At 36.7% G+C, this 15100-nt stretch overlaps 1 protein-coding gene across 6 annotated transcripts in view; it reads right to left on the minus strand.

The window, feature by feature from the left end:
- Window positions 1-84: 84 nt before the first annotated feature.
- The window catches only part of PPP3CB (protein phosphatase 3 catalytic subunit beta), a 47874-nt gene continuing 32858 nt past the window's right edge, over window positions 85-15100 (minus strand). For 2 of the 6 annotated variants that reach the window (XM_040975946.1, XM_040975951.1), the window contains exons 11-14: window positions 10325-10409; window positions 9555-9652; window positions 3067-3096; window positions 85-1701 (exon numbers count right to left, since the gene is read on the minus strand). In XM_040975946.1, coding sequence (XP_040831880.1) covers window positions 1523-1701; window positions 3067-3096; window positions 9555-9652; window positions 10325-10409 — 392 coding nt within the window. In that variant the 3' untranslated portion in view covers window positions 85-1522. Of the gene's footprint in view, window positions 1702-3066; window positions 3097-9554; window positions 9653-10324; window positions 10410-12481; window positions 12509-15100 lie in introns of all 6 variants that reach the window. The other 4 variants (XM_040975945.1, XM_040975947.1, XM_040975949.1 and 1 more) reach the window with 4 other exon arrangements.

Here is a 15100-nt window from a genome sequence, read left to right on the forward strand (position 1 = left end):
CTAGTAATAAAATGTTTTTTTTTTTTTTTTTGCACTCAAAGTTTCAGTATGATTTCATTTCCCAAATAAAACCCAACACAGAGATAGGAGCAGCGGCCCATGCATGGAATTTATTGTGTGCTACTGTTTATAAAATATTCAAATAGTCCTGCACATGCATAATATTTCCAACTTAGACAGGAGACCATACAGGGTGCACTTTCTGGCAAACAAAACAATAGATGGTTCCGCTGCCTGGAGCTCTGAGTTGTATTCCAGGGCATGAGGGAAGCAGGCCACCAAAGAAAAGGGAAATATCAAATTACAGTGGCAATCAATACAGGTCAATAATTGTGAAAAATTAACACATGGTTCCATTTAGTTTAACCAAGCATTCTGTAACTATCAAAACTAAAATTTCAACATGCAGTCTTGACTTTTATGCTTCCACTAACATTTGAATGATTGAAAAGAACCGTTGTTTCTAGGCTGCATTGCTTAATCGAAAACACTTCCAGAACATTTAAAAATTTCCTTTGCATTATAACATAAAAATGATAGAAAGCCAGCAGTAAATCACCCTGGTGGCTATTTAAGCAACTTGAGTACTCACAATAAACTAAAATTTCTCATAACATCTAGGTAACCTATACATGTTGTACCTGTACATCATAGGTCTATATATTAAATATTTGCAAAATGAAAACATGCATACACAAAATACGTCAAGTTTTACAGACATGATTTGAATTAAAATTTACTTTGACAATGTACAAACTTCTTTTAAAGTACCTTAAATGAGTAATTCTGTAATTCTTTGCAATTTTGAAATTTAGAGGTTTTCCTCTTTAATCTCTGGGGTGTAAATCTCAAAAATCTGGGTGAAGAAGAATCTAAATTAGCTTTTGGATTTGTGTTCAAGTAAGAACAACCACCTAGAAATAGGTTGTGCATTCATAATTGGAAAATACCAAGACTATGTTACAGAATTAGCCACATTTAAGAACTATAGACCTGAGGTCAGCATTTTTGTATAAACACCAACTGGTTTTCTCAGCATTTTGCCTACAATTCAAGATACAGCTAGTAATCTCAGAAATGTATTTTAAGACCATGCTAATTCATCCTTTAAAGACATTTCATGGAAAAAAAAAGTCCACATTAGCTCTTAAGATTGCATCTGAATTATGGTTGAAAAAGAAACTCTAATTCTACTGAGGGGGGAGGGGGAAAAAACCTCATTTGTAAACTTAAATGTGTGAACCACAAGCATAATGGAGGTATAGATGCCCTCCACTGGAAATTGCCCCAAGCCCCTTGCTCACTGCTCTCCTCCTTGGCAGCGATGACCCAATCTTATCAGATAGCAGACATGTCCCAGGGCCCTCAAGCCTCCATCCAGGAAGGGGGCTGGGGTCTCAAAAGCACAATGGTTTTTTCCAGAGACTGTGACATTTACAGTCAGCTTGGCCGACCCCTCCAGCTCCTCGGGTGATCTGTCCATTTGGGGCCCGAGATGTGAGAGTCCCTGGGAAGCTGTTGGTCACTGGGCACTATGGTTGCCAGTCCCGTGGTTCTCAGTGGCGTGTGCGGTGTTCAGAGAATTGAAACCATCTTGCTGTACAGCATCTTTCCGAGGTGGCATTCTCTCATTGATCCTATCCAAACCCTTTGCCTCTTCAAAACTGCAGATTCTATGTGGTGGAGAGAATCCTCGTATTGCTTAACAAAATGCAAATTTGATAAGTCAGTAATAGAGAAATGTTTCTGAGATTTCAAAAACATAATTAATGATTTTTAAGAAGAGAGAAATTAGCTGTAAATAGGAACACTTAAATCTTACTTCCCCTTAAAATGTGAAATGTTAAAACCTAAATATAAATATGATAACTTCATAAATGACAAGTGTTAACATAGTCTTAGAAAATATACCCATAAAAATAAAAACTTCTCTGCTCATAAAATTATTTTTTAGGCAATGGTCTCAGGGTATTTCTGTAGCAGTTTTCTCCTACCTCAGACCCTAACATCAACAGTGATTACCACAGTAAGGGAACAAGAGCAGGGGCAAGTGAGGAGGCTAAGCAAGGTTAATCCTCAACATACAAATCTGTACAAAGATCATGGGAGGAGAAAAGAGGTAAAGGTTAAGTTAAAAATTTAGCAGATCAGAACTATCTTGGAGGTCAAAGTATTATCACTCCATCACCATCAATATGAAAAGAAAAAGGTGGGAAATGCCTCCAGGAGTCAGATTTGCGTTTGACTAATAACAAAATGCAGCATATATATTTTAAAAGGAATCTTCCTTAGCTCACTGCTCATTTATTGCAAATTCTTTTGGAAACCCAAATCAAAACAAATGGCAACCGCTCACATTTTGCTAGGGATTCCATTACCTTCATCTGGAATGATATAGCCCCCATTATTAAAATTTTATCAGAAAAGATTTCCACACTAATTATAATGTGATTCCTTTATAGATATATTCTCTGGGACTTAGTCTGTGTAAGTAAACCAAATGACTGGGGCAGCAAAACATTAAGTAGAATGTCATGTCTAGCTAACACATGATATCTATGAATATAATCTTACAGCAAACTACAGCCAAAATGCTAATGGAAAAAAATTCATACCAACATTACAGAAAATGGGAAAAAGTAAATTCACAGCTGAATCTAGAAGGGGCTTCATTCAGGGGTTAAGAAAAAATCTTAGTAGTACAGAATCACGCAAAAAGAGGGAAGAGATCTCTATTTACAGGGTCAGTTTAATTATTTCCATTAAAACAGGCAACTTCAAATGCTACAATATATAATGCAGAGCATGCTATACTGTCTGGAAATCAGAATCTTTCAATTCTGGTTGCATGTTATACCACAAAAGGCAGTAAGTCAGATTATCACTATAGAAATCAGCCCTTGTGATTTTATTTATTTGCAGGAATGTGACTGCTAAACTTGGTGAGTCAGGGAGTATGATTCATTTTGGACTTCGTAAGCTAGGAGGAAGACACACCCACGGACACTCTTGGATGCCCACCCACACACCACAGATCTCTGGCCAGCGCAAAGACTCTCATCGTACCTTTTTCAGCCTCAATAGCCTCAACTGTGGCTGTACAGAAGTGAGCAGAGGCATGCAAAATGAATGAGAGAGATGAGAAGGGTCACATTGTACAGCAGAAAAGGCAATGATCACTTAAAATAATACAGTATCCCACACTATATCATCATTTACAATTTAACAAAAATAGCTCCCATATTAGAAAGTCCCGTCCAATCCCCCAATTTCTGACACAGCAGTTTACACACAGCACTATGACATCACTCAGAGCACAGAAAACAAAGACCTACTATAAACATCAGACATCTCAGCACCCATGCAAATTTACTCTAGTATCAATTACTTCTCTTGAATTCAATATCTTGATGGCCTTAGAATTCTCCATTGTGTTTATCATATTCATCACAATCACAAGAAAATTCCCTGGTGTAAGATCATGATAGAATTGTAGCAGAAAAGCAAACAGGAGAGTTTCCTCTCATGCCTTAACAAAAACAGTACTCATTACCAGTTGGTTCTCAAAGACATAAACTGGAAGGGACCAGTAATGTTTTATTTCTAATTCCAAAGGCAAAATGTAAGCTGCAAAAGCTGGGATGGCTACGGTGAAGTTTAAGGAGCCATAAACTTCATGAATTTCTCTAAGTAGGACAGTTCCTGAACTCCTATCTTTGTGGGGAACCTAAAAAGAGCACTTTTTTTTTTAACCAGGAACTTCCTTTCTTTTCTAATAATTACATTCCAAATATCTAAAGATTTCTAGCATCTAAAAATTCACTTATATTCATGGATTATCATAAACTCAAATTTATCTCAGGAACTAAGAACTTCTTAAAATCAGGAAAGACTGGGAATATTTTGAAATCACCTGCCATTCTGGGATGCAACTGAAGTCTCACAAGCAATAACTCCTCATTATTTCATGATAAGATAAAGACAAGTCCTATTGTAAATCAGAACCATGTTAGTAGAATACCTTGTACTGTCCCACTTAGAGACAACCAGGCACAGCTTGTTGTCAAAGACGGTTTCCCCCTCTTTTCTGGGTTTGAGCTCTTTAAAAAGCTCCTACTGAGCACCAGGATCTAAGACTGACAGAGATGCTACCTCACAGTGCTGCTGCTTGCCCATCTGCCTCAAAGTGCACACACTCTGAACACTGGTAACTATGTTCTGTCCTTTCTCCCCTGCTGCTTCTGCAAAAAGGCCAAGTAGAATAATTACTCCTGGAATGGTCTTTTAGGAGCAAACATGATTTTTAAATGATGTTTGAGTATTTTACTCAAAGAATTTATTAATGTGAAAGGACATTGATTAATGTAAGCAATTAAAGGAGACTTAAATAGGAAATGTTGAGGGCCAGCATTGTGGCTCAGCACATTACATGGCCACTTGTAACGTCCCCTCCCCCTCCATGTCAGAGTGCCAGTTCCAGTCCCAGCCACTCAGCTTCCAATCCAGGAGTTAATGTACCTGTGAAGTACTTGTCCCTTTCTACACAGGGGGAAGATGCAGACTGAATTCCTGGCTCCTGGCTTCAGTCTGGCCAAGATCTGACTGTTGCAGGTATTTGGGAACTAAACTAGCAAATCGAAGATCATCCTCTCTGTTTCCTTCCTGCCGCCACCAAATGCCTACCTCCCCTCCTGCTTAAAAAAAGTTTAAAGTTTAAATACATTAAACTTTTCAACTGCTGTTCATCTTACTCAAATACCAAAGTAAACTGGAGCCCTCCCCCCCCCCAGCATAAAAACCAAATAAAAGAGTGCATTTTCATTAACTGTTCATTTATATTACAAATCAAAGCACACACAATTGCTTTATGCTCACTGTACAAACTGCCACTTAAATGAATTTACTGCTGGAAGCCAATGTTTTGGTGCTGTGGGTGAAGCCTCTGCCTGAGACACCGACATCCTATCTAAGCTTAGTTGCTCCAATTCCAATCTAGGTATCTTCTATAAGCACCTAGGAACGCAGCAAAAGACTGGCCAAGTGCTGGGGCCTTTACCACTCAATATGGGAAATCTGCATGGAGTTCCAGACTCCCAGCTTTGGCCTGACTTAGACCTGGCCATTGTGGCCATTTGGGGAGTGAACCAGAAGATGAAAGATCTCTCCTTGCCATTTGTCTTTCAAAGGAAAAAAAAAGAAAAAAAGGAAGTTAAGAAGGAAGGAAGGAAAGAAGGAAGGAAAAACACAGCTAAGCAGCAATGAAATGGATCAACTGTCTGAACTATCTAGCTCTCTGCAAGCAACTGTTGGAATGACATAAGGGCGCCAGTTTTAATACAGGCTGCGCCACTTTCCACCCAGATCCCTGCTTGTGGCCTAAGAACGCAGTGGAGGACTACCCAAAGCCTTGGGACCCTGCACTCATGTGTAGCCCCAGAAGCTCCTGGCTCCTGGCTTTGGATCAGCTTAGCTCTGGTCGCAGCTGCCACTTGGGCAGTGAATCAGCGGATGAAACATCTTTCTGTTTCTCCTTCTCTCTGTGTATCTGCCTTTCAAATAATAATACTTTAAAACCGCTTTTTCTAAAAAGTAATTTACAGTAATAAATTAATAATCTAAGCTAGTGTCAACTGTTCAAGTCCATTAACAGGGGTGGTCATCTGACATAGCAGTCATGATGCCAGCTGATGTGTCTGAATCACCAATCAGAGTGTGTGGCTTTGTTTTCAGCTCTGCTTCCCTTCTGGCTTCCTGCTAGTGTACATACCCTGGAGGCATTAGCTAAGGGCCCAATTAATTGGTTTCTGCCACTCAAGTGGAAGTGTCAGACTGAGTAATCCCTTCTTTCCTCCCAGCTTTGGCCTGACCCAGTCCCGGTTGTGAGCATTTGGAAAGTGAATTAGTAGATGGAAAATCAACCTCTTCTGCCTCCTCTCTCCCTTCACCTCTCCTCCCCATATTTCAAATAAATAAATTTCAGCTTATGAAATATAACAATATATTCCTATTACTCTATGTGCTTTAAATTTATACGTAAAAGAATTTCCTAGCTAAAACTATATTTTATTTTCTTTCCTGAGCCCTCTACCTTGTTTAAAATATTTTCTAGAAAATATAATGGATATCATGCTCAGAACTACATACTATGTTAAGCTTTAATGCTTAGAACTGAAAGTCTATCACTGAGGCTTAAATAAAAATCTGGAAAGAGAGAGAACTGACAATCAGAAAATTTAATCTGAAAGGCTTATTGTCTTTCTTTTTCTATTTGTTTTCATTTATTAGCATTAGGGTATCTTGACCCAGACTTAATACATTTTAATGTAATATTGCTTTCAACTGCAGTCCTCAAAATTATACACAATAAATGACCAGGAGGGATTTGACATGACTGAAATAGATATGGCCATACATTTTCCCACAGACAGACATCCTGGTGAAACCAGCATTGGGGAATTAGCTTTCAATTAAATGTCTGTGGAAATAAAAGTACATAAAATATAAACATAAAATTCAACTTAGAATTGTGTAATTCATACTAATATTTTAAAATACTATGTATATTAACTTCAAAATTACTGAAAAGAGAAATATTATTTTCCAATTAGAGCAATGTGTTAGAATCCATTTTCCTTTTGTGATATCTATATCTCAGATACTTATCAGGGAACACCTACTGAAATTTAAAATCTTAGAATAACTTTTTGAAAAAAATATACAGATACAACTTTTTAAAAATCAGTTTTGAGATCAGCATTGCAGCACAGCACGTTAAGCCACCATCTGTGACGCAGACATCTTGTGTGAGCAACATTCAAGTATTGGCTGCTCTACTTTTACTCCAGTTCTTTAATATGGCTAGGAATGCAATGGAAAATGCTCTGAGCTCTTGGGCTCATAGTATCCATATGGGAAACTCAGAGTTCCAGTCCTCTGGTTTCAGCCAGGCCCACCCCGGATTACATTCAGGAATGAATCAGCAGATGGAAGACCTTTCTCTGTCTCTCCCTCTCTGTAACTCTGCCTCTGAAATAAAATCTTAGAAAATAAAACAAATGAATTTTGCTAGTTTCAAAATGGTTTATCTTATACTAAGGAAATAACATTGAAACAAATGTTTAAATCACACTTGTGAAGAGGCACTAATGAGCCTTCTAGTTTTCCTAATTAAACACTTGTAGCTCAGCTCCTTCCAGTCCCACTAGCAAAGCTTCAGTCTTTCAAATGGTCCCTATGTTGATAGTGATTTCTAAGTTTGAGGAAAAACCTGAATCAGGTTGTTTGCAAATCAAACATAAATCTAGAAGGGGATGTGCTGTGATGTAACAGCCTAAAACACAGCTTAAGATGTCTACACCCCATATTGTTTTGACAATCTGAGTTGTGGCTATTTAACTTCTGGCCTAGCTTCCTAGTTTCCTCAATTGCTTTGGTTCCTGCCACTGATGTGGAAGACCTGGATACAGCTTGTGGGTCTTAGCATTGGGCTGGCCTTCTCCTGGCTGCTGTGGACATTTGGGGAATTAAGTAGATAGAAGATTGTGTGTGTGTGTGTGTGTGTGTGTCGGTGAGATTTTTACTCTATTGCTCTGGATTTTAGGTAAATGAAAGTAATAGACAAACATTAAAAAAGAATAAAGTGTTGAGTTATTAACAAAGTATGTCATTAGCAGGTACTAACTGTAAAGTCTGAAAACAAGGTTTGCTATGGATACAATGTAAAAGTGCTAATATTTTCAAGGATCATAGAGAGAATTCTGTAGTGTATGTTTATTAAGTATTATATGTTTTCAAATTTTCATGTTCTAAGCAAAGGAAAGGAATCATTTATAAGTTGAGATTTCATCCATTTCCATTACTATCTTTGCTAAGTTTTATTGAAAGTTCAAGATCTTGTTTTAATGTACATTCATAAAATTCCTGTAAAGTCATTTTTCTAATGCTTATGATACAATAAAAAAACAGAGGACAAAGAATGTACAGTGAATCAAAGCAGATTTTTTTAAATATAAAAGAAACCTCTTTTAGAATGATGAAAACTGTAACTTCAAAAAATAGTTGTGCTTGTCACATGGATCAGTGATGGTAGCAGACAATACAATAACATATAAAATAGAACATTTATAGGCTACAAATGAAAATTACTACCTACAGGGAAAAAAAATGTTTTTCTCAAAAAGCACTTACTGTGGTACTGAATGAAATAAAATTGTGAAAAGTTAATCCAGTTTAAATTTATTTATTTAAAAATTCCAATTAATATTTCCTTTCCTTTTATTTTAAAGTCATTAATTACATCACCAAAATGAAACTGTTTATCACTACAAAGGAAATATCAGATCCACTGATGCCTGTTTTAATAGAACATGACCCTTGGAGGGCTGTCCAAAGTGGCTACAGTAAAAGATAAACTCAGGCTTTTCCATGTAACATTTTTTGCTTTCCAACCACAAGGGAAAGAATTCTAGACCCTGAGATATCACAAATAGTCTATAGCATTCACAGCACTCTCTTCTGTTCAATCTGTAATGGGCTTTCAAAAAGTTAACCCAGTATTAACACAAATATTAACACAAAAAAGTTAGGTTTTTAAAAAATATATAAAATATTCAATGAGCCAGATTACAGGAATGCTTTATGCATAATTCTTTTTATTTTCATGCAAAGTAAAGGCACACTCAATAACACCCTTTTCATTTTGACTTACAGGATTTAAATTCAACCCCTTATAACAACGATTTAATATCTATTGTTACATTCATGATTGGAATGCACAAAGTGCAGCAACAAATGCAGCTAACCTCAAAACAAGGTGCTACAAAGCTGCTTCTACATCAAAGGACAGACAAGTGTGTCTGATAGAGTAATATAATTGCACATACGTTTACAGACATACAGCTAACCTAAAGAAAGACAGACAGATTTAGGGAAGCAGCTACATCTGCAGAGGAAGGAAACAGCATGTTACAGACAGTCAATTATACATAGAACATTTGACAAACACCACAGAAAACAAACTTTGGCATCATTTACTAAGGTACAAAACCTTGCACAAGTCTTTCGGCAAGTAAGTGCATAAGTAATGTTCTAGGGCCCAAGCCGACTGTTACCTCAAAAATTAAGGATTTCAAAATATATGCATAGTCTGGTACAATTACATAAATTAAAAAATTAAAAATAAGAAACTTGGAATTACATTTCCATTTTTGTAATATGGATATTCCTAACTCACATTCTGAAGCTATACTTTTAAAATAAAAGGTATATTAGACAAACGAATAAATAGTTCAGACATTACGACATAAGCTGCTCCCTTACCATTTCATAAAAGCTGAGGAACTGACCATGATTTCCAGCTGTAAGGATCATCCATTCTAACAATTTTCTGCCCTAATCAGATACTACCTATCATACAGTACCCTGCTGATGTCAGCTGCTGAGACAGGAGCTAAAAAGCAGAAGGAATTCCCTGCATGCATTATGTGTATTGTTAGCAAAAGAGTGAGGTGTGCCCCAGTCCATCTGAGGCACAGCAAGTTGCATAACATCATTACCACTTTGTAGGGTCTGCCGTCCTCCAGCCAACACTCCACTAGGCAACATCCCTGTGGGAGTCAGGCCCTTGAGTGTCAGCACACTTTCACTCTCCTCCCTGAAAGCAGAGATAAAACAGACATTGGAGACTTCCAGTAAATGCTTAGACTGGAAAAGACGAGGCCTGGCCGGTGTATGTGATTTATAGCATTCATCATATTATATTTTCCTCAATTCCAAGAGAATATATCTTTGCACATTCTAAACATGTCAGACATGAAGTAAACCTCACAAGTTTTTCAACACTGAGTTTCACACAATTAAGAAATATGTTGTAGTTTATACGTTCTAATGGGCAAATATCTGACACAATCGGTTTTGCAAACACATTTTTAAGCACTAACCTTTCATTTTTATTCTTAATACTTAGGAAGGCAGTTGATGTGTACAGAAAAATATATATCTTAATAGGACAGGTTAATTAGGAGTACCCTAAAAAGTATCCCCACCTTAGACAAGCTAAGTCTATTTTCAAGATGTAAATTTAGCACTTTCATTACACAAGGACAAGGGATACTAAATGTGAGCATTAATAATCCTAAACTTAAAAACTCCAGTTTCAAAAGGCTTCGTGCTTCCTGCTTCAATATATTCATGTACAACTAACTTTTTAATAGAAACAATGTTCCATTTCTGCCTTCTGATGTCCAGCAAGATAACACCTGTAACAATGAAAAGTACAATAAAATTAATTTCTCCAAGGCAAATAATCAGGAAAATATATCATTACCTGAGAACAGAGAAGACTCTTGCCATCTTGCCAATCGCTCGAATTTTGTTTCTTATTATTTCTTTCCGGGCTGCAGCTGAACCTACTTTCAATGGAATAAATAAAAAGAAAGGCTCAAGTTTAGAGCATCCTTGCTTGTGTTATTCTACTAGCCTGTTCCACGCACATCTGAACAAATATAAAATCCCTTATCTCCAGCTCAAAGAGGGGACTAGATAAACACATGTCAGAAAGTTTCTCACTCCTTCAATGTTCAGTTTAGCACTAGTCTAACATGAGGGTCACAGAAGAAATACAAATAAAAAATAATTCACAAATGTCTTAAAATTACTAAATAATCAGTAAAACAGCAGTGGGAAAACAACTTGAGTCCAATTTATATCACAAACCACAGGACTTTAAGACAAAAAAAAAAAAGAAAGAAAGAAAGAAAGAATCCTACCAACTCCTTAAGTTTCTACAGAGTCCATGGCATGCAGACTAACAAGTAAGAATGCAGTAGCTCTGTAGTCTCGTGTTTACCAAACAAGCCTTTGACATGCAGCTGGAAATATCTCATCATACCATGACAAAATAAGCTTCCTTTTCTTTAAACTGATCGAAAAATGACAGTATGAAGGGGCTATTATGCAAGTAATCCCTAATCGAAGACATATCAGCATTTCAACAAGGCACACCTCAATCTCATGGACTACCAGGTGTCCTCTAAAATCATGCAAATACAAATAAGCCCTTTAGTCCCTACACAGCTATGTCACAGCAATGAGGAAAGACTCCTTGAACACATGGCTAAAGGATCTCCACTGATTTATCTTCTCTTAAGGCTTATTTGTACTGTCTATCACTGCTACAGAAGAATATGTTCCAGCAGCTGGATCTGGGGCTGAAGAAAGACTCAAAGGTTTTATCTTCCCTTCCCTTGATCTCGAGAAAGAACATCTACCTCAGTCCTGTTACTTCATATACAGCAGCTAGAATCACTGTGGGCCCAAGAATGTAGTTCCTTACTGTTGTGCTTCAACATGATGAAAACACACATATGGAAGCACGACGGTTGAGGAAAAGGTTAAGGAAAGGCCAAAGAAATCAAACTCAAAGGGGCATTAAGTATACAGAGGTTTGAACAAACTTAAATCTTTGGGCTGGGAAACCTCATTTAAAATTCAAGTGGTCTATATGTAATTAAAAACTAAGGTGAATGACTAGATTTCACTATAAGGAAACAGAAATAGAAATCCAATTCCAAAGATGAAAACAAAAGACACTGAAAAAATTGGCTCTACAACCATATTTATAACATTTTAAAGGCTAGTATTCCATGCACTGAAGTGAGTTTTTTTTTAGTCTAAAACCTGTGTGGGCAACATGGCACCAAGCAGGTATGATGGTAAGATGCCACAAAAGTTACTAAAAATTAAAGAACCATTGAATATTTTAATTTGAAGAGACATTAGGGATACTGCAGAGCTTAAACTCCACAATTAACAGACAAAAGAAACAGATTATTAAGTGACTTATCCAAGAAGACAAGGTAAGTCTGATTCTCTTTTAATGGATTAATACCAACACTTCATTTCAAAATTGACAGAATTTTTAAAATAGCTACGGGGGTGGGGGGAGGTGAGCAACAGAAAACTGGAGAGAACGACTGTTAGGAGCTACCTTCATATTTATAGCCTTAATTTATGTATCTATAAAAACTGAATATGCAAATTATACTGATTTCAAAAGAAAAAATTCACAGGAATATAAAAACACCATACAAATCAGGATTTAAAATCAGTCTACAAACACATCATGCATCATATTAAAGTAAATGTCCACAGTAAAATTACTTCAGGGAATAAGACAGACAATCAAACGCCCCTAGTCATGCAGGGAAAAGCACAAAACATTACAAATAAGCAAAAGAATGAAATTTTAAAACAAGAGGAATGAAAAAGAGGGGAAAATAGTTCCATGCACAGAAAGACAGATATCTTGGAATATGACTTCTAAAAACACCAAATACTAGCTCAGATAAAACTTAACTAAATTTGCACAAGGCCCAAAAGGACTCTGCATAGACATTACTCAGTGAATATGCTAACTTACATGGACATGAGGATAACTTATGAAGTCATATTTCAAAACAATATTACTCTGTCTGGTCTGTACCTTTTTTATTGCCATATATGAGCCGTTCTTCAGATGGAGAGTCCAGAAAAAAGGAAGTGAATGATGGAGAAAAGGTGGTTGAGACAAATAAAAAGATAGAGATTTAACTTGGCAGTGGTACTGAAGAATGAATGAATGTTGAAAGAAAGGGAGAAAAATGAAGGCCTTCATATTTGAAAATTTGGAAAAAATGAAAAATTGCAGAATCTGGTGAACAAGAGAGATGCTACTGTGTAGAATTCTAAAATAAAGATTTCTTTAAAAAGATATGTATTCAGAAGAAATTATGGACAGAATGACTATAATATTTGATGAAAGTGGACATAATTAGGGACAGAAAAAAAACATGTGAAAACACATAAGACTGATAAAAGACTGCTAACAACAATTCAACATTTATATTCATACCCCTAAGGAAATGTATCACCCATGGAAGTATGTTAAACGAAAGGTAATGATACAAATGAAATACAAAATCATGTGGTTCTTCCAGGACACCAACACCTGGAAAACCTGTAGTACACATAAAGGAAAGCAGTAACTTGGTAAACTGCCTCCGTGACACCTCACCCACTCCCTGCGCAGCCGAGCCTCCCCACTCCCTCTGAAGCACACGTGTTCTTGACTCAGCATTGTGGGACCTCTGTAGAGACTCGGCAGCAACAGTGTGTGCTTTTTGTTCCCAACTCAATCTGGGAGTTTGAGGGACATCTTTTTGCAAAAAATATCAACACACTGTTTCAAAGGAAGTAACAGCTCTAATGAATAGGCAGCAGTAGGTGGTTTCATTTGAGCTTTTCTTATATTTTATTCTAATGCTGAGATACATAATTCCATTTTATGAAATGGCAGAATTTAGTTTAGTAAAACTATTACTACATATGGATTATATACTTCCTTCACTAAAGATAAAAGATAAATTTCTAAAAAAAAGTCACATGTATTCTAAATACCCTAGAAATCAATGTTCAAAAATTCCATGATTTAATAACACCTCTAAAAAGAAATGTCATATGCATTTATACAAGCAATGTTTAGATAAATTTTATCCTAAAAATGACCCCAAAATACTTGAGAAAATTCACACTACCATAGCTTTCATCACTTAAGAATAAAGAGTCTAATTTCTTTACCTAAACTCAGCCTCAAATATACTAAAGCTACACCTTTCCTTCTGGCAACTGAAAATCTCCAACCATGCTCTTTCCTTCTCCCCAAGGCAAAGCTGTGGGGTTCCACAGCAACTCCACCCTACCAGATATGCTTTCTAAAGTCACATTTCTCTCCAGATATGCTTCATAGGATGATTCCAGAGCAGTATAAGCAAAGAGAGGACAGAGAGCATATCACCACGGTGAAGGGAAAAGAGAAAAGATGGACAGACTTAAGGGGAAGAAATAAAGGAGTACGAATAAGAAAAGGATATAAGCCTGTTTCCAGCAATTCTTTTCCCTTTTCCAGTTCTTCCACCTTCTCAATGTTCCTGCAATCTCAAATCACTCCCATTCCTACATTCAAATTCCCATATTCATATTGTGAAGACTTTTTGGAGTCTCTGCTCCTAACCCTTGGTAGTGCAACGGTGAAAAACTAAGGGGTATCTGTCATGCTGGCACTAAAGGAAGATCTACTTCTAGTATTTAAAGTTGGAACTCAGTTTATTTTCCCATAGAAACATTGTCATATATGGTGCTAACAACTTCAAAAATGACTTGTGAGGAAAAAGGGGGGATGTAAATGAAAGATCTGTAAATCATCAACAGTTTTCATTAACCTGTACCATCTTCAATGATCAAATCTGATTTATTCCTAGAATGCAAGAATGATATAAAGACTGCACTAAAAAAACATAATTGGGCCCAGTGTGGTAGCCTAACAGCTAACGTCCTTGCCTTGCACATGCTGGGATCCCATATGGGCACTGCTTCTAATCCCAGCAGCCCCACTTCCCATCCAGCTCCCTGCCTGTGGCCTGGGAAAGCAGTCGAGGATGGCCCAAAGCCTTGGGACCCTGCACCTGCGTGGGAGACCCAGAAGAGGCTTTGGGTTCCTGGCTTAGGATTTGCTCAGCTCCAGCTGTTGCAACCGCTTGGAGAGTGAATCAACGGACAGAAGATCTTCCCCTCTCTCCTTCTCTCTCTATATCTGCTTTTCCAATAAACACAAATAAATCTTTAAAAAGCATAACTTATATTTATAGAGGATATTTATTCCTGGTGGAAAAAAATGATTAGTGTCTATCTTCACATGAACTGTAGGTGACTAAAACAAAGTATTGTAATTAGACTTCACAAAGAAACTTAACTTGGTGTTCACAGAAGAGGACTAAAACAATGTCCTACTCTACTCCGAGTTAATACACTATTGGCAGTATTAATAAGTTTTAAAGAATAAATAGAAAGGTAAGAACATCAGTTAAGGAAAATAACATACTTCTAAAAGATAAATATTTTAAGGAATAATTCTGCTAATTCCAGCTGTTGGATGGAAGATAAGCTCCCCCCCACATATATATATATATGTGGGTGTATATAAATATATTCCCTTATACAAAAAATTCATTAAAAGAAACTAATTCTAACAGTAGAAAGAAAATAAATGACTAAAGTATTAAATAAT

This window comes from Ochotona curzoniae, unplaced genomic scaffold (assembly GCF_017591425.1).
Source record: "Ochotona curzoniae isolate NIBS_2020 unplaced genomic scaffold, NIBS_Ocur_1.0 contig_2692, whole genome shotgun sequence".
NCBI lineage: Eukaryota > Metazoa > Chordata > Mammalia > Lagomorpha > Ochotonidae > Ochotona > Ochotona curzoniae.